At 37.3% G+C, this 24606-nt stretch overlaps 1 protein-coding gene and 1 long non-coding RNA gene across 14 annotated transcripts in view; one reads left to right on the top strand and one right to left on the bottom strand.

Moving 5' to 3' along the window:
* MAST4 (microtubule associated serine/threonine kinase family member 4) overlaps window positions 1-24606 on the bottom strand; it is a 275542-nt gene that overhangs the window by 126929 nt on the left and 124007 nt on the right. For 6 of the 13 annotated variants that reach the window (XM_071730326.1, XM_071730325.1, XM_071730324.1 and 3 more), the window contains 2 exons: window positions 18124-18155; window positions 163-243 (listed from right to left, as the gene is read on the bottom strand). In XM_071730326.1, the coding sequence (XP_071586427.1) occupies window positions 163-243; window positions 18124-18155 (113 nt within the window). Of the gene's footprint in view, window positions 1-162; window positions 244-4806; window positions 5114-18123; window positions 18156-24606 lie in introns of those variants that run through there. The other 7 variants (XM_071730329.1, XM_071730328.1, XM_071730327.1 and 4 more) reach the window with 3 other exon arrangements.
* LOC139789498 (uncharacterized) lies at window positions 6853-24046 on the top strand. Its single transcript, XR_011723185.1, has 3 exons — window positions 6853-6985; window positions 18966-19088; window positions 23604-24046. It is a non-coding gene; the product is annotated as an uncharacterized lncRNA (long non-coding RNA).

Genomic DNA, 24606 nt, shown 5'->3' on the forward strand with positions numbered 1-24606 from the left:
TTTCCAATAAAATACATAAAATTTCTTCAGTTGGTCAAGTAAACCAAATTTCAGGTTGCAGAAACATATTTAATTTTCTTCAATATTCCTTTTGCAATATGTTTTGACTGTCAGGTTTTGGATGCAGAAGAAAACATCAACAATGGAAGTTTACATGCTTACCTCCAAAAATGAAAAGCGAACAGAGGACTGCATGGACTGCAGGGGCTTGTTGGGGTTGGGCTCAGGCTCCTTGGGGTGAGACTGCAAGTTAAAATAATGTCATCTCTAGTGAACAGAACGTTTAGCAAGAGTCACGTGTTTTAGTGTAGGAGTTACGAAAGGAGTTCTGGTTAGAACCAAAACATTAGTCTTCCTGAATGAAGTGATTGACAGTAGCCACGCAGTTTTTGACTTAAGATGGAATTGATTTAAATAAAAATGAATATGGAAATCTGGTGCTGGTGCATATACTTGACAACATTAGACTCCCTCTTTGAGCAATACTTCCGTACAAAGTACACAGCAAGATGAAAAAAAAAATGATCACTTGCTTCAGAATTCAAAGCATTTGGTATGAAACAATGATATCTTTTTCTTTTAAAAAAATCTTAAGTTTTTGACATGCAAATCAGATGCATTAAAAACAAAAGGACAACTAAAATTCATTATGACCTCAGAAATAAGTAAGTAGAAATAAAGATTTTGCATTTGCGAGCATAAAATTTTGAAACTTAGTAAAAATTAAAAGTGTCCTAGACAGGTAGCACCAATTTGTATCGATTTCACTATGAAATATTATCTCACAAATATCAAGTCCATTATATAGGTAATCAAATCTGGTTATAAGCAACTCATTAAGGAAAAAAAAAAAATGGCACACATGAGCCTTTGGCTTCAAAAGTGCCCTCAAGAAGTTATCTCCAGTGCATACCCATTCAAAAAGTCTCTAAACAAAACCGCAGGCCACTGACAGATTTCACAGATGCTCTTTTACAATATACTCATGCAGTCACATGCACTTGTTCCCATAAAATTTGCAAGATAACTTTTTTTTTCCCCTGAAATACATTTAATAGCATGCCTCTGGTTGCAATTATCTAGATTTATCTGTCAAAAAAAAAACCAAACAAAAAAACCCCATGCAGCTCTGCCTTCTGTGCAGACTGAGCAATGGCAGAAGCTTATAGGCAACTTTTTCGAGATCACCTTCAAGGTTTTTTTCTGCTACAGAGCAGAACCTTGCAGCCATCCAACACCAGCACTCCTGTCCTGGCCCCAGGAGAGATGCAGATGGCCAAAATGCTGAGCACTGCTGGCTCCAACTCTAAACCCTTGTCTTCAATAGCACTGACACTGTCAGATTTTAAAACATTCCCACCAAAACTATTCAAGGTGGATATCTGATTGTGTTTTTTTCTGAACATTTCAGCAGGAATAGTACTACCAATTCTAAATACATGAGGAGTGACATTTTATATTCTTGATGCTTTTCCTTCTTGAGGTGCTTTGGAGAGGGCAGGAAGTTTGGCAGGGACTGGACACTCACACTGAGCCAGGGGTGGGTCTGCTGTTACTTTCTCACAAAGCTACTGAGTTAGGGCAAGTTCCTCTGTCTGCCAGCTATGCACTGGACAAGGTGCACAGAAGAGCACGCTGCCAACACAGCCCAGCAACTGCATATGAACTGGGTTGATTTCAGTTGCAGACCAGCTGTGCTAGCACCACCCGATGTCTGTGCTAATAAGCTCCAATAAAAGCTGACAGATCAATATATCAATATGTCAGGATGTGCAGGCCTGTGGAGAAAGGTATGGGTTAACTGACTCAGATTTCTGCTGTTTCAGTGGGGAGGACACTCTGGTGCTCTGCACTGAACTGCAACAACATGCACTAGAAAGGTCTTTGTTGGTGTATGATCATTACAGGGTTGTAAAAAGTGGGGGTTTATACTTTTAAGCTCTATCTGCACTGTCTCTATTCTCCACTGCAGGTGTGCTGCAGCAGAGCCGGCAGCGTGTCCTGGTTTGCTGGCTTGTGCATCCCTCTTTTGTCTGCCTGCCGGCACGGCCCTCACTGGCTGCAGGCTGGGAAACTCCTGTGCTGCACCTCCGTGCTCACACTACTGTTCCCGAGGGTGCACAGCAAGGGAAGAGACAAAGACAGGTGATGCAGACAGCAACCAGCCCCCAGCAAGATGGGAAGCAGGGAAAGGAGCCAACACTGATCACAAGGCAGTCCAGGTGGACGGAGAAGGAAAACAGCACCAGCTGGCCAAGAGGCACAGAGCTGCAGCAGAGAGAGCATGGGGACTGCTGTGGAGTTAACTGTGGGGAAGGAGCCTACTAAAGCCAGAGTAGTGAAAAGGAAGAGGGGAAAAAAACAGGTCTGGCACTGCATGAGAGTAATATATTAACTTCACACCCCAGAATGAGATTCCCAAGTCACGTTGCTGTGAAAAAATCCTAGTGACACTCAGTGGCAAAGCACGTCTCCCTCTCTCTGGTGGATGGCACATACACAGCAGGTGGGAGTCCTACACCTGCTAGTAGTTACTCATATCCTTCCTCATTTTCATTGCTGTAACACATCAGAGTCTCAGTCATGGAGTAGGCTCACAGGGCATTCAATATCAGACGTGCTTGTACTATGATCTATAAATTCGACCAAGTGATAACACTGGAGTGTTAATCCAGTTCTTCTATAGAATTTGCTTTTCAGCTTTGCTTTTTTAAGACTTACAAATTACATGCAAAAACCTGTTAAAACGAATTATCACAGTGCATACGCATGAGGCTGACAAGCACCCTGAATTCTAACATTTACTAAATCTGGAATGCTTCTTTTTGGATCCTTAATATTCTTTGAAAGAGCTTTCTGCAAGTAATGAATATGAAGCAGACAGACTGTACTAATTTCCCAGAGACACAATGTAATTCTAGACCCAACATTTAAATTTTACAGAAAGAAAATTCATGAGAATCAGTGTGCAAAGAATGGGTTAGGATTTTTGCTGGGATTTTTTCCTTCCCCAGCTTTTACAGGCGACTGAAAATAAGAATTTGGGACATGACTTAAGTCTTCATTGAGTAAAATCTGATAAATCATGTCAGAGATAACAATTCTATGGGAATCACTAAGTGCCAGCAAGCAAAATATCATACCTTATTCTCTCTGTGAGTATATAAAGTTTAGAATGTAGAAAGTAGAAAGTGTGAAGGCAAAAGAAAATCTAATATATGGAAAAGTTAAATATATCTAGACAACACTTTAGCAAAAAACAATCACCAATGCTGGAATTAAAATAAAATTATTAATTTTATCAGTATTAAGTAATATCAAAATATGGCAAAGCAAGTGTAATTATGTCAGGTTGCCATGAAAAAGGAGGAAGTATTAAATGATTACCTCATCTTACAAAACCACACATATACATTGAAAAAAACAGTAACATGAATCATGTTTCATTTTTTCCAGTTAATGATGTTATTCTTACATGACAATTACATAATTCAGTGAAGACTGATTTAAAAATGTTTAAATTGCCACATCTCAGAAGCAGTATAATTATCAATTATTCATGTAACTGTTTTAATGAGCTCCTTGCTAAGACCCCTCCTCCAAAACTCCAGAATAACAAGCAATGTTCTTTTTTTTTTCAGAAAAATATCTAGAACTTAGTCTGCTCACAGCTAACACACAATGCTTTCAGCAGATGCTAGACTGAAATGCAGAATTTCTCTCTGATATTTCACAAACACAGTTCTGAAGAACCCAGTATAAAATCTACACTTGTTCCTTAGAATAAAGTGTTCTGTCACCTACATGTGACTGTTAAATTAAATGCTAACTGCATGCTTACCTCTACCTTCTCTTTAAAACATGGCAGATATCAGATATAATACCTTTCACAGCTAAGTAACTTTACTGCAGACAGCTGCAGCATTCAGTTTTTTTCTTCCAGCAAGAACAGGGAAGTTCCAGGGAATACTAAAGGATCTGACGTAACCATATCTATTTACCTAGATAAAATTAACAAGTTCTCATGGTCACTGTAACATGCATACATACATGCCTGACATATCAATGTGGCCTGTAGGTATGCATGAACAGAAATAGATATTTGCCTCTGACTAACAAATCTTGGGTAAACATATGTTGGCATTTATGAATAACTGACTATACTTCCTATCATTATACATTAAAATTACATATTTCCATGTAGTCAGCCTCCAAAAAGCTGAAGGCACACAAGTGAGTTAGCCAGTTTTAAGCAAGTACCAAGTAAACATCCTGCTAAATTAGGTAAACATACTTACTGCAGATACTAGAAGGAATCCTCCAGAATGTCAATACAATTCATTAGCGTAGTTACGTATGTAAAATACCACTCGTTCCTGATGGATTTTCACAAACAGCCTTTCTATAATGCTTTAATCTCTCACAGTGCTATTATTCAGCAGAGACAGAGGCCTTTCTAAAAGGCAGCTCTGGGATAAACATACAGTAAGAGACCTGGAGAGAAAGAGAGACACCATGGCCTACTGACAGATTCTTCCCCTATAAGCTGTCAGAATGCTCCATGCACTGAGATTCAGCGTCTGTAAATATGCAGAAATGCTTTCTTTCCAAATGTACTGCAATATCCCGGCTCCAGGCTCACACATTCGCTGAATCCAACTGCAATGCATTTAAAATGTGTTCCTTCAACCTGGAGCTGCAGTGCTCCCAGACTATCAGCACAAACGTATGTTAAAGAGCTCCTGGTTGCACGAAAGCCGGCATCATGCAGAAACCAACAAAATATTAAAGACAGACAATACTTACTCCAAGGTCAGCCCTGGAATTTGTAGCCTTTCCCGCTGGGCTTTCATTGCTGTTACGTGTTACCAGACTCTATTGTAACCATGACACACATTCACTGGCAGCATTCTGGCGGTGACAGAGAGCCAAAATGAACCACTATAAAGGAATGGACTAACGATCTCTTGGGGGCGGGGGGAGGACTGCAAGTTTGGGTCCTTCCACCTCGAGCTGTCACGAAGAGCTGCCGGCTGCCTCTCTCCGGTTAGCGGCGGCACACACTGCGACGATGCCTTCAATTGTGCACGTCAAGTAATGCACCGTGCCGACACACACACACACACACACACACACACACACACACACACACACACACACACACACACACACACACGCACGCACACACACACACTACAGCCCGGAGGAAGGAGAGGTCCCCCTCACTACGCCAGCCCACGGCGCACAAAAAAAAAAGTCTGTGCTTCAGACAGTTTCTCTCGGCAAATGTCACTCACTCACCACCCCCTCTGATCCCGCAGAATCGGATTTAGCCATCTTGTTTAAGTCACATTATCCCTTTCCTTGGTAAATAGACAGGCAGTTTCTGCAGTAATAGAACAGCAAACTGCTGAGTGAAAAACAGGCTCTTCTCCTTTAACGGGGAAAATTAATTGCCAGGGCATTTGAAGGAGTTATGTTCTTTTAACGCTGACATTAATACAAAAAGAAAAGCTACCATTCTGTTCTGCCATGACTGCGCTTGAATTTTAAAGGAAAAAAAACCCTAGAATTTTTATTAACGGTGAGAGACAGACCTAGCAACTGCAGGAAAGTGTATCAATTTCAGATTTAAAGGTAAATTCACTTAAACGTAAACCAATATACAACAACTTAAAATGACAGAGACTCTAAGATTCTTTTTTTAGAGTGCCACTTGTGTAGTTTGCTAGTTTCAATAATTAGTATTCCTTTTTTAACGCATTCTCACTTAGTCTGAGGTTAGCCCTTTAACTGTGACCCGTTCCCTGATGACTAGCATTTTTTGTTAATGTTCTATGAAACACCACAAAAAGCAAAGGCACTGTGCAAGTACTTTTAGTAATTTAAGAGCTAGACTATATTATCTCACTTGTATAGTATTACTGTGCTATTCTTAATTTGTACTTCTTGCACAGTACAATGTCAACCACAAGATTTTTTTTTTTTTTTTTTGCCAGAGTCCTAGCACTGCCCTGGGCATGGAAAACTTCTACAGTCTAATAAGCACAGGATCAAATGAAGCTGCTGTGTTTTGGCTCCCTGGAATTAATTTTTGGGAGAAATTAATAAGTTCACAGGTACAAAGCTGTGGGTTTCAGAGACCAAAGGTAATATTCTTGTTACAGAAATTTCTGAATAGAATTCGGTATACTTAGTTGCTCTTTCACCCATATAGGAGAAAATAACTATTAAATTCTCTTTTTTTTTTTCTTCCACATATTTCTATTGGAAAGTATATTTTAAATTTAAGTAATGTATTACCTGGAGCCTTCATTTAGAGATACTGAAAGCATAAAACTGAAGGATGCAAAGAACTATGCATTTCGATTTCTAAAATATAGCAGACATCTGGAAGCCTCAGCAAGCATTGATAAGCAAAACATGCTATAAGCAGTCCTCCTAAAAAAGTTCTAAATTCTCATACGTTCCAAAAGGACAGTATGTAATGGGTTAAATTCAAGATGAGAAACCACAGTGGGTGGATTCACAGATTTGCAAGGGCACATAGATGAGTAAGGAGATTGGTACTTCCAAAGTACGCTCTTGACATTTTTCTTAGAACACTGCAAAACGTCAATTTTTTTAAGATACTCACAAACTTGAAAAAATAGCAAAAGACTCAGCTGTCTAACAGCCAAACAGCTCTGGCACTGAAACAATGCAAGGTGAAACTGTCCATGGCCACAGGATTTGTCAGGGCTGACTCTGGAAACAACAGTTAAGGAACAGAACTTCAGTAAGAGAAGCAGAATGTGAACTACAGTCACAGGCCCTCGGCTCTCCCCTGGCTGCCGAGAACAGGAAGCTCCTCACTGCCACTGCTTAGAGCTGCTCAAACCAAACTCATTCCGTTCATTTAGAATTCCTCTGATAAAATCTCTTTTGTCAATGTGATTTCTTAAGGCACTGAAAAGTCCTGTTTCTGACAGAGACAGTTCAGCAGGTGAGTATAGTGAATGTGAGCACACCGCACGTGTACACTTCCATGAAAGCCTTACATAATGTTCAGCAGGCTAAATTTTGAGCACTTTACTGATAATGAAGAGTAACTAACCAAGTCTCAAAGAACAGTGACAAAAGTGACTACTTTTTTCTGTAAATGTCCTTAAACCAAACATCATTTTATCTGAATTCCTATCAGCTAACCTGCTTTGCACACCAGCTCAGGTATTTTTGCATTTTCACCAAATACAGATTGTTTATCAATGCTTATGAAGACATATGGCATTCATTTTTCCATTTTTCAAACAGGGATTTTGTTTTGAAATTGTAACACACACAAAAAGTGCCTTGACTTTAACAAGTTATCAGATTCCAGTGAACACAAAACTAAAGAATAGCTGAACTGTCCCTCATGGTATGAGATTCAGCTGTATACCATGCTTTGGAGACAATAAGCAGGGAAAAGGCCTGATTTTACTAACACTTTTTAAACAAACTTCAAATTCTATCAAGGGGTAAACGATTTCTCAATTTATTTAATAGATTCTTGTATTTAGTAAATTTTATCTCAACTTATTTTTCCAATTATTATATTGTAAAACTCTTACAAAATTGTTTTGAAAATAGAAATCATGGCACCTTCATCATCCCTGCACACAGCTACCATTTGGTCTCTAGTCTCTTATTCTTCATGAGGACAAACATGAGTACACCTTATAGATGGAATTAATTTTGTTCAATGAAGCCTTCATACTGCAGTCTGTAATTCCATGAGTGACTGAAAAGCCTAAGAATATCTTTAAAGCCACAATTATATAAAGAAATGCTTTTGTCCACATTTTCTGTGTAAGTCAAGTTGCTGTCTTCTTATGCTTAGAAAGAAAAGTTCAAACTTTTATTTGACAGTTTTGAAGAACTCACACAGCCATCTATCCAGTGTGCATTCTCTCAGAGGGTCTATCAGACAAGGAACTTGTGATTAGTAGTTCTGAACTGCAATCAGACCCCAAATGAAGTAATCCCTACATGAAATGCACTTGTGTCACAATTACTAGCAATATTCATCTGTGAAAGTCAACACGAGAGGTATAGGTTTGTAACCAAGAAGTGTGTATGTGTGTATACATACATTTGTGTATATATATCCAGATATACAACATGCCTCTGTATTGATTTGTATGTATGTATTTTTATTTAGCAGCACTGTCTCCAGCATGTGATGGCTTTGCATCCTCACAGGTCAATAGGAAAGTTAAACAACTCAGGATCTACTGCAAACTAAGATGCTAATTTTTAAAGTATCTACACAGCTACTTTTCCAAGTGGTCTTTTCAGTATTTTTATCCCAAGCTATGCAGCAACTAGATTCAAAATTCTGAATTGCAGTTCGGGGGGAAACCAGCATATGGCAGCAGTTTCACTGTGCTCCTAAGAAGATCCTGAACCATTCTGCATAAACAGGAATTTCCCAAATTATTTATGCCAAGACACGTAACAGTGTGGTAGCCCAGCTAAATAACAGAGAAATAGCAAATAACAAATAAATTAATATACTTCTAAGCAACAGTACTGACTTAGAATACTGACAGTAATAGAACACATTCAAATTTGCATTTCATAGGAAAGAGGGTGGGGAAAAAAGATTTACCTCTCCTCTACAACAAAACAGAAGTGGCTCATTGGGATTTCATGATCCTTACATCTCTAGGAAGTCACTCCATACTCCATACATATTAATGGAATAGCAATAATACTGAAAATTTCAAGGGGAAAAGCTGTAATGCCCAAATGCCTGCCATAAGACAGGCAGAGCACTGCAATACAGCAACTGTCTCTTTTACCTGAAAGCATTTAATTAAAATAACATGGAATTATTGCTACCAGAGGAAAAAATATAGTGTGGAGAAACCAAAGTGATTCTTTCCTTAAATAAAACCAAATATATATGTGTATGACATACCTCACCTTTAATCCACACCAAAAAAAAAAAAAAAAAAAAAAAAAAAAAAAAAAAAAGGAAAAGAAAAGAAAAGAAAAAAAAAGACTATCATTAGAATTCTTAAAGCAGAGCACAGGTTGATCAAATAATCATGTAATCTCTCCAGAGCCCTTCCATGACCCCAATCCTATAGAGGCTAAATGTGTGCAAGCTAGAAATTGCACATCCTCAGAAAGCTTTCTGTAGATTAAGAGATTATTCAAATCTCTGTAGCATCAGTCCCAAAAAAATCAATTAATCAATACAGCACTGGGAAGCCTGGTTCATGCAATTCACGAGGACATTACAGCTCCTTTGTGACAAACAATTATTTTTGACAAACTTCGAATTTTCCATAACTGAAGAAAGTAGGCTTCCTAAAATTAATGCCACTGGGATAAAGCAAACAATGAATAAAAATCTGTTTCAGTATGTCAGATTTTCAAGGTTCAGTATTTGAAATCCAATCTGTGCTCACTAGCAGTGATTACCTACGGTGTTCTGCTAGTTTTCTCACTGGGTACATACTTTCTGAGGCAGCAAAATAAAACAGGTCATTAGATGGTCATTTGTTCTTTTTGCGTATGCCTTACAAGTTTGATTAGAGCGAATATCAAACAGAAATAATTTTATTCACTCACAATGCAACTTCACAGAACAAAAGAGAGGACACAGGCAATGCTAATTTAGTAATACTTACAGTAAGTATCTTTCCTAAGTATTGTTATTCAACATGCATCTATCACATTTGTCACTGAAACTCAATTTAATCCTGTAATTGCTGGAGTCACAAATTAAGTTTGTGTTCTTTGCACCCCAACCTGCTGCTCAGAGAGCGCTACTCCTTTGCCTAAGCAGCTCACATTTCCAGACAATAAAATTCCCCAAGTAGTTTCCTTCTCCAATTGCTTCTATCACACAGGAAAACTGTGAACACCACAAACTGACAGTTCAAAAGGTAAATGCAGGATAAAAGGAAAGAATCAAGAGAGCAGTTCAGGTAAAAAGGCCATGAGCTGAAAAGGCTGCTCAGGGGACTGTGTGGAGTGTCACATGGGAAGAGCACTCAAGGACAACAGGGTAGCCAACTTGCCATTCCATCACTTTTTTTCTTCATTTTGTCAGGTTTACTTTTCAGTAGTGAACTCGTAACATCTTTTTTAATGCTTTTTCTTTGTAGATATTCAATTATATTAGTATCTTTGCACCTGCTTCACAATGTCAGCAATCCATTAGACATGAGATCTGGCCCCCAGACATTCGCATTGAAGCTTATGGGTTGTAAAAAAATTATTTACGCATATATACACATATTTTAAATATTTGAAATTTATCTAAACTACTCTACTCCATTTTTTTAATTTAGGCAAGGCATGGAGGCAGCCATCTACTTCATTTTCTTTACTCCCTCCAAGAAGCATGTGATTTCCCTATCCTGAAATTCTGCAACATTCCTACAGGACCACAGGTTCACCCTAAAGGCTGATTTCATTTTGCTCTTCTCCTCTGACTTAACTCAATCACAATATTTATAAAGAAGTACTCAACATTATTTTCCATCCTTTCATCCTTGACCCTGTTCTGTCCTTGCCTAAGCAGCCAAAACAAAATTCTAGCAGGCCATAGTGCACTCAGCATACTGTTAAGAAGCACAGTACCTGGCCAAGCATGGGCCAGGTGATAATTTGCATTATTTAGACACCACAGAACAACAGTAGATATCATGTTACACAAATAAAACCTGAAAGTCTCACTTTCATTGATCCTTCAGGTAGCTGTGTCATTTCAGGAGATTTTGTGATGTTCTGGGCCTTGTAAACAAATATATGTGATTAAAGCATATAATAGACAATGTTGTATGAACAAATGTCCCATTAACACAACAAAGAACATTTTTAGAATGCACAAAAAAGCCAGTACTACCTGACTTTTCTTGTACATGTACATAAGGATTTTGTGCATTGTCACTGTTTAATGCTAGGACGGCAATTAACCAAATGACAGATGCTCTCTATTAATCCCCCTCCCCTCCCTGATAAAAGAAAGGAGAGAGAATAAGGGAGAGACTCTTATGGGTTGGAAACTGATATGAAAATCTACATATCTTTAAAGAAATAGTAATGATGAAATGGGAAAATTATTAAATATATACAAATATACAGAAAAATGATACCACGTTCCTCCCTCCCCCAATAACTCTCAGGTCACCACAGAGGCTCCAGGGCAGCCCTGGGAAAGCCCAGGCTGGATTCCTGGGGTCAGCAGCAGTCGGGAGCTGGAGGCAGGAACACACAGATTCAGGCTGGCAGGGATCAGGACCATAGGCATATGAATGGATGGAATCCTCCCAGGATGACAAAACAAACAGGAACAGGAGAAGAAGGGCAAAGACGGGTGAAGGCAAAGGCTGAAGGGTCTTGACCCTCATGATCCCTCAAATTCATACTGAGTATGACATGTATGGGATGGAATATTCTGATCAATTTTTTCATTTATCTTGTCTGCTGTTCCCTAAAGGAGGGTTGCAGGTGTGACCCCTTTACTCCTTTTCTCTTTCCAGAGTATTCCTCAGATCCAAGCAGCAGCCTTGGTCCTGCAAACAATTCTCCAGCTGTAACTCTGAACATTGAGCTTTATCAGTCCTAGAAGCAGACACTGAGAAACTTGCTGTTAATTTCAGCAGGTACAGATACTCATGACAGTCTTAGCTGAAAGCAGAATTACAAGACAGAAAATTTGCTCTATCCTGGCCCAAACCAGGACAGCATGCACACACACAATCACATGAGCATGAATTTGCCAGCACAAGGTTTCACAAGCGTTAAAATATCCTCAAGCAGAATACACATTTTTTGCTGAAAAGGGACATGATTAATTACATTTAGACAGACCATTCCTTTCTCTAATATCTGGTGTGACAAATCATAAGGAGAGGACATCACTGTGCAAAACCCACACATTTACTAGTGAAACATGAGCCAAGAGACAATTTGAAGTGATATTTAATAGCATTAGTACCAGTACGAATAAGGTAGGGATGCAAAGGCACATGTGAAAGCATAAGACACAACAGAGCAAGTTTAAATAGAATGGTATATACTGATAGCCAAGAAAATAAGAGCAATAAAATATCAAGGGATGTGATGTTTACATCAAAATGAGGCCTGTGATCTCCACAGCACAAAGGACTAATCTGCAGAAGACCCTGCACTGAAAACAGGAAGATGGCAACAAGGCTACAGTAGCACACTGCATATGCCATTACTCCTTCCATTAGCCCAACACAACTATAAAACAAGGAAACAAGAGACAATAGACAGCAGAGTTGTGTAAAATTTATGGAGGCTGAAGTAAGCAAGATTGTGAGGAAAAACATCCATGCTGCAGTAACTGTTGGTTCCTAAAGCTTGCAAAAAAATTTTCCAAAACCCAGTTTATCGCTGCCAGTGACAAAGAACCTAAGAGATGCAATGAGAATGCTGCAAATTAAACACAACTATCTGCCCTGCCATGTAGACTTTGTAAAGTAATTGATTTCCTTCTTCAGAATGTGCATCAGAAGCCCAATAAAACATATTAAATATATTTACAGCTCATTAACAGAACTAAAAAAAGCAGTCAGTAGAGTAACGTCCTTTGTACCAAGGAGATTTTTTTTATAAGTTTGTAACATTTTATCATCTGGCTTGATATTATTCAGCATTCTCATCACTGATAAGGAAATAAAATTTAAAGCCATTGCTTGAAACTCAAAGATGAAACACTGAAGAAATGATAAATATTGAGGATGACAAAGCTGTTGCATACAATTCCTTTAATGTCCTTTAATGACAAATAGAATGTTAAGCATGTAGAAAGTTATGTACATCTTAGAACAACACAGTCCTGGTGTGTTGTTGTGACAAAACATGCTGATTGAAACAGCAAAACAGATGTATAAAAGGGAGATAAGATTTTTATATCCACCCAAAGGACAAGGAAAACATCACAAAATTAGATGAGAGGGGGGAAAAAAAATTACTCTCAATGACAGCAGTAGAAAACCCCTGAAATTTAAAGACTAAAATCTACCTTGTTTGTCAAAAAGATAGAAGTATGCTACTGAGCACCATACAATACACCAAACTACAGTATAGTGCTACCAAGGAGAAAACCAGATAAATGAGCACGTTCTCATTTAACACAGTTGTGCATATAGGAATAGGGCTACTAACACTAAACACTAAAGTATATGCATCTTAAGAAGCAAACATGGCCTATAGATAGTATTCTGAGCAGAAACCACCTCACAGTAGAATTGAGAGATTCATTACTAGGCAACAGTAATAATCTACTGCCCTTCCCAAATTTAAAATACCTGTCATCTTCCAAATAATTTTAAGATGAAAAAGTTACTAGTTTTCTTCTCATGATCAGCACATTGTCTTTCATTACAAAGGTACAAGATGAATATATTGGACCCAATACTTTGAAAATTCAAAGCAGAGTTTCAGCTTTAAATTGAGATGAAATTGAAGAAAATGAAGGTGTAAAGAGGAAAAGAAAATTAAATGGAAGAAAAAATAGTTGATTCTACTTTCACAGATCCAAAGTATAGGATCTTCTCATAAATAGATAGATTTCATCAACAGATAGATGGGGACTTTTTATTTTAATTAGGAATACAAATTTTCAGAACTTGAGTATCTCAATCCTGCATTAATAGATTTTATAATTACCATGGAAAATATCTTTGTCCAAAATCTAGTATTATTTATAGTGACCTAAAATCATTTAGCTAATATTTTTCAAAACTAAACACTGTTTCACAGGAAATAGTTTCACAGAAACTTCACAATGAAGTTTCTCTCTTCAGCTATAATAAATCAATTTTGAATATCTGAGATTTTCAACTTACATATGACATAAGCACTTTCATCACAATAGTGCCCTTCTGCAAAAAAGTGTGCATACACACAGACCCTGAAATAGAATCATAGGATGTTAGATTTGGAAGGGTTCTCAAAGATCATCTGGTCCAACCCTTCTAATATCTGTACAGATAGCTATTGATCTGGATAGATATTAGATACTAGATATTATATCCATATACATCTGTATCTATAAATAAATATAAGACAGGGGAAGCAGCAATCTTTTGTACATATTATGGGATGTTTGGAGGCTTCATGTTATATTTCAATTCTTCACAATTACTCAAAATTCACTTCCTTCTATCTTCTACGGTTGTGTCCTTCAAGACACAAAGAAGCCTACATACTTAGGCCAATAAAACTCAGAGGCAGATCTTGGAACAGGGTCAGGCTTGTGCAATCACTGTATTTCACTTCTGAAGTTTCCTTTGGGTACTCTGGTATCTGATCTAAACACTTTTCCTCCTCATAGGTCACCAAATACACAGAAAATTTTTACAGATATATGTATCTGTAACCATACATATACAGGCACACAGAAACCGTCGATCAAATTCCAGTTTTGCCCACCTACATAACCCTGGCCTCAGAAGTTATGGGTTTGTTTTTTTAAAGTATAGTTGTCATGATTTCATAATTCCATTCCACCCTATTCCTCATTCTTGCTCATTCCCTGAATTAACTCACAGTCCATTTCTGTCATTAATAAAAACTTTCTTAGAAACCCTTTATTAACTTTCCTGAAACATTTAATTAAGCTCCCAAGCAAGCAGTGGTTTTAACCAGCGTTTCCCTTAAAATCTTGGCTGGTCACATTCCTATGTTGCTGTTTTCCAAAGATATCAGCTGCTTCACTGTAATGCATAAATTAATTTTATGGAAAGTCTCTGACCAACTTTGACATTTCCACAGGTGTAACTTGATTATATAATTGCTGCTACTGAACTAGAGTCCGTATTTTATAATTACTGAAATTAGCTTTAGTAATGTCGAGGGGACAGATGCAGCAAAAGGAAATACACAGAAGCTGTCTAGCTCTGAATTAAACTGAAACTGAAAAATTATCAAAAGAAAAAAAGAAAACCAATTCAGTCTGGAAAAGTCAAGTGTTTTGCTTCTAGGGCAGGTGCTTTAACTCAAGAGGCACCTCCTCTGCTTACATGCTTACTTCAAGTATTACTGTTTCTAAAGGCTTTCTTTCAAATTTTACAAGCCGGCTGTTAATTCATTTTCAGGAGAAGGGCATTTTAAACAGGAATGTATCTACTTAAAGCTGAGGGTGATTTTTATGCCATAATCTTTGAGCCTTTTCTATGTCTCTCATTTTGCTATGCTCTGTGCATATGGCAAGGAAACAAGAGGGTAAAGGCATTGATGCCTTAACATCAGTGATGGGAACTCATCTGGTTAACCCACAACATATATTGAGGGGCAACATAAGCAGATCAGTGAAAACAAAGGGCACGTTTTTTAATTGCAGCGAGTTAGGATTGTAGGTTTGACAGCCACAGAGCTAGATCAAAAGGTTTGCTAGGTGGATTAACTCCACACACGTCAGGAAGGTATATGCACAGTGCCACAATCAGGGTACCCCTGGCAAATGAGGTGCAACAAGTAAACAAGCATTGCTGGTTGCAGCAAGCAGAACAATGTACTGGAATGGATGCCACAGCTAATGAACTCAGAATAATAGCTACTGCATAAGTAGACTCCTCTGCTTATGGTTTTGCTGACAGTATGTCAGCATCACCCTCTTTTACTGCCTATCTGATCAACTTAAGAAAAGAAACCCAAGTAGCAATTCTGGCATCGAAATAAGCATGTAACTAAACACGTCCATAATCTCTCCAGCTGGTTCTGCAGAATAGGTATGGAAAGGCTGGTACTCTACATTAGTCAAATACCAGTTCTTTTCAGATTGTATATGGCTCAGTATGTTTCAAATAGACACTTTTCCATGTAGCTACATTTTATATACCATATTCCACCACACTGAGACTCATAATCAGCACCCTCCTTGTCTCAGAAAATGTATTTTTTACTTATATATGTGGAAAACAACTCTGTTGTTCAGACCGGTAGCCAGTCTGAAATGGGTTAAAAAATAATGCAACAGATAAAAAAAAAAAAAAGCTTAAATGCTAGCTCTTTGAAACATAGACATGGTGAATCATAAGCAAAACACCTTCCCTCATGCATCTCTCTTTTATTTCCTCCTCTGACTGTATCATATAAAGAGTAAGGGATCATTACAAAGAAGAGGAGGTAAAGGCTGGATGAGTGTGTGGAAATCAGTATTAGTCATTCATCAACACAACTCTCACTTTCCAAGCTTCTCTACTTGACCGCCTCTGAACCAGCTCTCCCTGTCAGGCTTGAAGTTGTGTCCTTGGCATGCCATTGGCACTGAAGTTCCTGAATAAAAAAAATTGCATGCCTACCTGGAGCCACTCACAATATCTAGACATTTATGGCAACAAAAAAAACATAGGACCTCTCACATTGTTAAAGTCAGTCTTCCTGCCAGCATGCATTTAATACACAAATAGAGCAGCGAGTATGGCTCACATACACAACCCCTGATGCTACAGCCCTTGCTATTCTCAGCACAGAGCCATGCTAAAAGTGATGGTAGTATTAAAGATATTTTAAAACACTACCTGCAGAATTATAAGCACTTTAATAATTAAATATGATTATGCTGACAGGGGGCTATTGCTTTACTATATTTTATAATAAAGTCTCTGCAACATTACAGAATGTGCACTTACATCTTGGTGATCACCTTTAAAATATGTATATTAATGTAACTGAGGTGACTGCTTTGCAGCCATTTTTCAAACTTAAGTAACAATACCTAATAATGTTCAATGTCAAATACCATAGCAAGAGTAAGCAAGGTCATGTCTACAGACCAAAAAAAACCCAGCAAGAGCAACTTGCTGCTCTGGCTGAAGTCAACAGAAGTTTAGCCATTAACTAGAACACAGGTAGTCTTTAGCCCACACAACAGCTTCTCGTTAACATAAAGCACCAAGGGCACCAAAAGAAGGCACCATAAATAATTTTCCTTAACTGTTTATTCTGTCTATCATTTCAATAATCAAAAAACTGATGTAGAATTAGTTTTACGGTGTCTTGACTTTTCTTAAATAATGGACTTGTTTATTATTTAGTATAAGACTTTTCATGTGTCAGAACCTAAAGCAACAAAGTCTTTTACAACTCAGTAGATGTCCTACAAAGTACAGACTTCTGACAATGCCAAACAAGTCAGAACACAGCACTCAACTGCATTTACCCAGCTTTACTCATTCATTCAAACTTCCCCAGTTTCATTCATTCGCATACCTAAACTTACAAGAAGTTGCAAAGCACCATCAAGTTGAAATCAAATAGATATAAACAAAAAAACAAATAAATAATACCTGAATACCCGACCTTCTGTGCAAGGACTTGGGTTTTTTTTCACAACATGTTGTCACATTAACACAAACCTAGCCAAGTACAGTGGTATCCATATAGTCCTAAATGTATTTTCTGAAACAAAGTAGTAAGTAAACAGAATTTGTTTCTTAAGACATCTTGCTATGATCTTACCTCAATATCTTCTCAATAATTTATTAATAAAGTACAAGAAATAAAACAGATATAAATAAAAATACTTTAAAACCATCCAGCTCAATAACACTAGAAAAACAAAGTCAAGGTTCAGAAAACACAACTCAAACACAATATCTGAGTTCACATTCTTTTAACTCAGTAACAATTTGTACAAGAATGCTCTGTTTCCTTCCACCAATAAAAACAATAATTTACACTATACATTTAGTAGAACTCATCTATTCTTTGTTCCTTTCATCCACAGGTCTGATCATAACATTTTGAAAGGAAAAGGTTTCATTTACATGTCAAGTTTCATTTATATCATTAATGAAGAAACCGAGTATCTTCCTTGATTTTTAAGAAGAGAAATCTTCAGTACAAACCAGAACTGTCAAAATAAGAGCTTTTTGTCACTTTGGAAATCCCTTGCAACAGCTCCTCTAGAAGATCATGGCCATAACAAGATCCCTGCACAATCTACATGTTTTCATTTACAATCTTAATTACTTTGTAAGTATATTAAGGCAGGTCAACTGCCACACGTAACTTTTATTTTAACTGTGCTGAGACTTGCCTACTCAAAAACTGCCAGAACTACATACCATACTGTGAGCATAAAAGAAAAAAACTTAATGTACTCACAAACTTCCTCTTCTTGGAAGGCTCAACTCCTTCTGTAAGAGAAAAGTTAAAACTGTATTAGGAATAATAATTATTTTACTTGGAAGTGGCCTTTTAAGACAAGAACTGCAATCCTCCCATCCCACCACTAGCAGACAGAAAGAAATAGTGCATCTAAATTACAACAAAATATGATACAGATTTTGCATGCACCATCTTTTACTTGTTGCCTTTTATTCTTATGATGCACTGGTAACAGTATTCAGATTTGCAACAAAAATACACTAAGTTCTCTCCACCATCCATTACCAAGGTTTCTATGCTACATTCTTTAGCCTAAAAAATATGAAGTACATAAGAGGGTAATTATAAATCACTAAAATTTATTACAATCTTCTAGAAAGTACTAGCATAAGAACAGGATTTTTCTGAGAAATGATGAAGTATGGTTTATGGGACTTACAAGATACTGGGTTAGCCAAATGGAAATTGCAAACATTTCACAAGCATTTTAGTGCAGAAACAAAGCCGCAGGATCTACAAAGTTGTGCCCATCAGAAAAAAGCATAATGTATTTATCTACAGAACACTGTCTTGTATTGCTCGTATCACAAAGTAGCTGAGGCTGAAAGGGGCCTCTGGAGATCCTTTGGTTCCACCTGCTCAAAGTAGGGCCAATTAATTATAGCAGGTTACTCAAGACCACACCCAGTTCAGTTCTGAACATCCACAAAGGTGGAAATTCCACAGCCTCTGTGAGAAATCTGCTCCAGTGTGTAACTACCCTCACATTTTTCCATTTCTCACATGAATTTATATTCTGAATGCTACATTAGCTAAGTCTCCTTTGCAATCATGTCCAGCAGGGAGTACTGCCTGCATTTAAACAAGGGAAACTTTCCTGACCTGGAGGAGACAGACAGATACAAAAAAGTTGAAGAGCATCATGGAGAATGTAGTTTATGGGAATGATACAAGGTATGCGGGTGAGTATCCTCAGTAACTCTTAAGTTTACTTTGAATATCCACACAAAAGGCTGTTGTTAAGTATGTAACAGACACTGACCTTTCCAGTGTTTCTAGTGACATGTCTAGAAGTTATTAAAGGCAATAAACACAAAATACTTTTTGGAAAGCTGTGTGCATGCATAGCACGGTAAGTAAAGTTATAGGTACTGACCAGAAAATGTACATTAAAATACAATTCAATGGGTAAAAGCAGTTCAACCAGACACATTAGAAGAAAAGGCCATAAGAGAATGAATAATTATGTATTCTTTAGAGACTTTTCAATGGTGTGCAGTAAATAAAACCAGGGCTGCTAACTGAATGATAAGGATTAAAATATCAAGTTGCTGCTCAATTCTTCAGCACCACCCATCCTGTTCACTGAATGAGGCAGGAAAAAATAGTGTGAAACAATGTAATTAGAGAGCTTAAGGCAAAGGCATAGGAGAGCAGAATTAGGGGCCTTGGTTTTCTGGCACTTCCCAGGAAGTTTCAGCAACTGTTCAGAATTTGCAATTTAAAACAACTTCTTTTAGCATAACATGTGCTTACATACAAAAGAGCACTTACACCTGCATACAATAATGCATTATGAAACTGAGTAATACCCCTAAACTTAAAATGTCACATTCATCGTAAACATTGTAAACAAAATGTAACTGCAGTTTAGAACCCACATACTTCCCTTTGTATGTTCAGGGTTTTTTACTATTTACAATGGCATTGTGTTCTATTTCTAATGTAAATAGAAATGTAAACTTATAATGCTAGGCACTGTCATACTGTAACAGGCACTGACTGGAAAAACTGCCAAAATGTAAGATCAAGACTCAAACTTGGATTTGCAGTCCATTTAAATGTGCTGAAACAAATTTGTTTCTTACGATTCAAACATTTTTTTTATTTATTTTTTTCTGAAATCAAGAGTGGTTTTGTTCTACTTTACCATTATAACAGCAAAACAAATGACAGACTCTGCCTTCTGTAGAAACTTAAATCCCATTAATTTCTTTGCCAACTGCCATGCATACCATCCACTATTTTTGTGGATGGACCAAAGCACTATTTTTGACTACCAAATAAGGTTTCCTAAGAGGTGATTCACTGTAATGACCTGCCAGTAAAGATGTTAAGAACTGCCAAAATCTCCCCATACAAAATAAATATGAAACAAAACCTCAGGTATGTAATTCATACACAGAAAGATTTACAAAACATTACTAATAAAGCATTTTTAAGACTGGATTTTAAAATAGTATACACATAAACAATCAAAACAAGGAATGAAATATTCTTTCTGGATGGTATCTATATCCTAATTCTTCTGATATATCACAGTATCAATGTAAAAATGCAAGGTCACTGTTCTCATGCTTCTCCAGCTTGAGCATATCTAAGACAAAAACAAACAAACAAACCAAAAAAAACCAGCCACCACAAAAAACGCCCATCAAGTAAACTGTGTCTTGTTTTCTGTCTCAAATCAGGCTAGTTTTTACAATTCCTGCACAGTTTTTGGTATCACTTAGGACTAACTTGCCCCAAAGATTTTTGCATTGCCTGAAAAATTTCTCAGATAGTATCAGTATAGACTTTCTTACTCCACAGCACCCCACCAGCATGATGCAAACAGACCTCCACATCTGGGGAGCACAAAGCAAGTGGGAAAGTGTAAACATGCTCTATATGGAGCTAGCTCATAGCTGGCTTCCTAGGTACATAGTAACAATCTGTACCATCCAAAAGCTAAAAACTCTTCTTTTACACTTGTTTCTCACAAGTTTTACACAGTCACTGAAAATAAGGAAGCACTGAATGATGCTATACCAAAAATAACTCAGTCCTTCAGGCTCCAGCTTAGGCCTCATCTACACTGAAAACGAACTGCACAGTTCTCTAGCATTATGTTTCCTTTCTCAAAGTCTCAATAGAACAGACTCAAAAGACTGGCTGTCCTATTCCCTCTGCACAACATCCAACACATGCAGACGGCTCAAGACCTCCAGTTTGTTTACTTAGCAGGCAAGCCCCTGGAGTATTAAAAAGAGAAAAAGATGGCTTGACTACCACTCTGCACGCCTCCCGGGCACCAGCTCTGCCCCAGAGGGGAACACTGTGCTCCTTCGCCCTTGTCCTACATGGAATACTCCTCCGGCCAGTTTGAGTTGGGCTGAATTTATAGCTGTTTCATTCCACTGCAATAATACAAAGCAAACTTAATGGACCAGAGACTCTTGCCCTTGAGGCCCTTCATGTCTCAAAAACTGTGGTTTGAAAACATAATAAACCTTGCCTCAGGATTAAGAGATCAGTGCAAGTCTGTGACACATTGCTGTGATATTGCATGTAAATCCCTGTGTACTGAATTTAACTTCAGCTATCATTTATCATTAACTCCATACTCTGTGCATTTTACCACCAAGAATATAGTTTCAAAAGCACAGATGCTTTTTTACTATTTCCAGAATTATGATTCTTCCTCTGGTCCTGCATATCTATAAGATATTCAGTACAGACAAGTTCAGTCAACACACCAGAGTGCAGATATCCATCCTTATTAATAAACCACACAGACTGAACAAAACACATTGAACTTTATTTCAGGTCAAAGTCTGCATGCCACTAACTAGAAACATGGCTTAAGTAACAGAACTATGTAGAAAGATTTAAATGACAGAAGTGACTTAGAAAAGACTAGCTTCATCTAGTTTCCTGTAAAATATTACCAGTAAATCACAGAATATTTAAAATATTGATTTTTCCTTCACTATACAGGAGGAAGAAAAGATGCCATTAGCTTGGTGTCTGTTGCTGGATTCAATTTTAAAGAATCAATAAAAAGCTGACACTTTCATAAGTTGCTAAAGTTGCAGCTAATATTATCAATACAAGTTGATGTTAGAATTGCAGTAAATTTGCTTCACCTTCCAAGAACAATTGCAATATTCAAATACTCAGAAAGTCTTATCTTTAGAGTTTTCAGTTGCTCATGAAGTAGTATGAAAAAAAGAACCTTTTCAAGACAAATTTCAGTTTAGCATTCTTCAACTGGGAAGGTGTTATATGTGATGATAATATAAGGGTTTTTTTACTGTTGCTCTACCTATTTGCTACCAGCTGTGAGAATCTGAGTGCTTTTTAGTAATGTTTGTTAGATCGTAATACACTGCATTAAGAATAGATTAACATTGTGACATGAAGCCTGGATTGGTATCAGTTTGAAGGAAAGAAAAAGCAATGGAACACAATTCGCCTTCTTAGCATCACTGACGGTAACAGTTACTGCACTGAGGGATGAATTTGAAGGATTTTGTTTCTAAGCAAATACAATGTTTTTGCAGAAGAAAAGTTGGGGGATGACAGCAGATCTTGCAGTTGGATGTGGTAATAGAAAAAAAAGCAGGGCAAGTAATATGGTATAAGATTGCTTTGACATATCAGAGAAAGAGACTGCACCTTGAAAGAGCTTTTTAAAAGCTAGTCATGAACTCTGTAAGATTACTGTATCAAGACATTGTATTAATCCATTCTAAATACTTTCTAAGAAAGACATGTTATGCTTTTTGATTGCTTACAACTTTGCCAACACTTCAGTTCTTCAGATTCAATGCCCTCAATTTTGTTGTCCCAATTTTATTGTATTAGGTGATTTTCAAAAAGGTGAAGAAAGTTCTTCAGCTCTTTGCCAGTAAAGGTGCTTTCACGTGGATCTGATTTCTTACAAAACAGGTATAGCCATAAAAATGTTCTCCCAGATTACTAAAGTGAGTTTGCATTTGGATCATCTCTTCTTCCCCAGAAATCCTAGGCTGAACTGGCTTGTCCAAGACGTAATTCTATGTTCACTTTTCTCAGCAAAACTATATCAGTACCTTCTTTACTGATAACAAAAGTCCCAGTAAAGATAACTTTTTTCCCCTTCCACACTGGCAGCCAAGGAGGTAGAGATTATTAATGTAATTTAGTATTTTCATACTTTCTAGTCATCTAGATGCAGCCACCAGTTTACCACATTTTTTGTTTGTTAGGTAACCTCACCAATTAAATCAATAATTATCTCTTCACAAGCATTTTCATGGGGAAAAAAATTGCTGTTTCTGCAGTGATGAACTCTGGAAGGTGGTTACTGCTGCTCAGGGAAGACTCCACTCACAGTTCCTCAGTCACCTGCAGAACATTCAGTGGCACAGAAAACAAGGCTTCTTGCAAAACATTAATTGTGCATTTTAATGTACAAAGGTGTTATCATGCATGGTAACTTAACTCCCTCACATTCCTAAACACTAAAAAAAGCATCTTGTAAATAATGAACTTGAAATCACAAATTAGCAGAACTATGGCAGATTTTAGCAGGATACATACTGTAAATAAAATTAAAGAGGCACTTATGCTTTGATTTAACTAGAAAAGGTCACATTTTGTCTAATTCAATACTTGGTGTTCCATAAGATTTATTTTTATCTCCTCAGTTAATCTCCCTGCTTTTGTTACAGGTACTGCTGACCATGCCTTTCAAAGTAGAAACATGCTTGCTGTGTGTTAGCTCTATGGGTTCCAAAACAAGAGGTAAAAGGAATACCCAGGTACCTACTAGAAGCAAGGCACTGCAAATTTAAATGCAAATTAACTGGATCTAAAAGAACGCCAAAGAGGCTACATAGAAAAAATGCAATTAAAAAAATCCAATTGCTTTATCATGTACAATACAGAAGCCATTTAAAAAACCTATTTTTATTTTCCTATAGATGAACCAGATACAACATTAAGATTTTTAAGAGGTTAGGCCAAACTTAGTAAGCAGTAGTATAATCTGTTTTGCTTTGCCTAGTGTACTTCTACAAACTCCCTCATAGCATTAAAAAAACAAAGATCCTTATGGAAGAAGATTAAACACTTCAGAATTATTCAACGCATTAACTGTAAGGTTTTTCTTAAAAACTACCCTATAGTCTGCTTGTGTGATTGTGTGATCTGCTTGTGGTAGTAACACTCAGCAAGCAAAAGAACTTGTTCAGTAAGAATCACATTGTTGGAGAGATGTAACACAAATGCCACTCAACTATTGTCACTAGCCCTTTTTCAATATGGTTGGTAAGGCAAGTGGACACCCCCTCCAACAGTCTTCAGTTCCTAGGTAACACTCCAGAGCAAGAAAAAGTTATTTCAAAAGTCTTCAAAGACAATTTGTCAAAAAGCCCATGATCCTTACTGATACTACAGCTGCTCTTTCTGCTGAAGTTATCCTGTTTCTCTAATTAACTGCCATCTCAATTTTGAGCATCCACTGCAGTGATAAGGAGAATGGTGTGAATGGGGGTCTGAATATTCTTCTTATGTATTTCTTTACTTATCAGAAAGTGCCATAGCACAAACTTTAGCGGTCTGCTATTTTTATTTCATCCAAAAGTATCAAAATGTGTGTAACAACAGATATGTCTGCTGCATCAACCCCTGGTCGAAAAACTCTTGACAGGCAGGAAAGCTGATGCCTAACAA

The sequence above is a fragment of the Heliangelus exortis genome, chromosome Z, assembly GCF_036169615.1.
Source record: "Heliangelus exortis chromosome Z, bHelExo1.hap1, whole genome shotgun sequence".
In the NCBI taxonomy this organism is placed as follows: Eukaryota; Metazoa; Chordata; class Aves; order Apodiformes; family Trochilidae; genus Heliangelus; species Heliangelus exortis.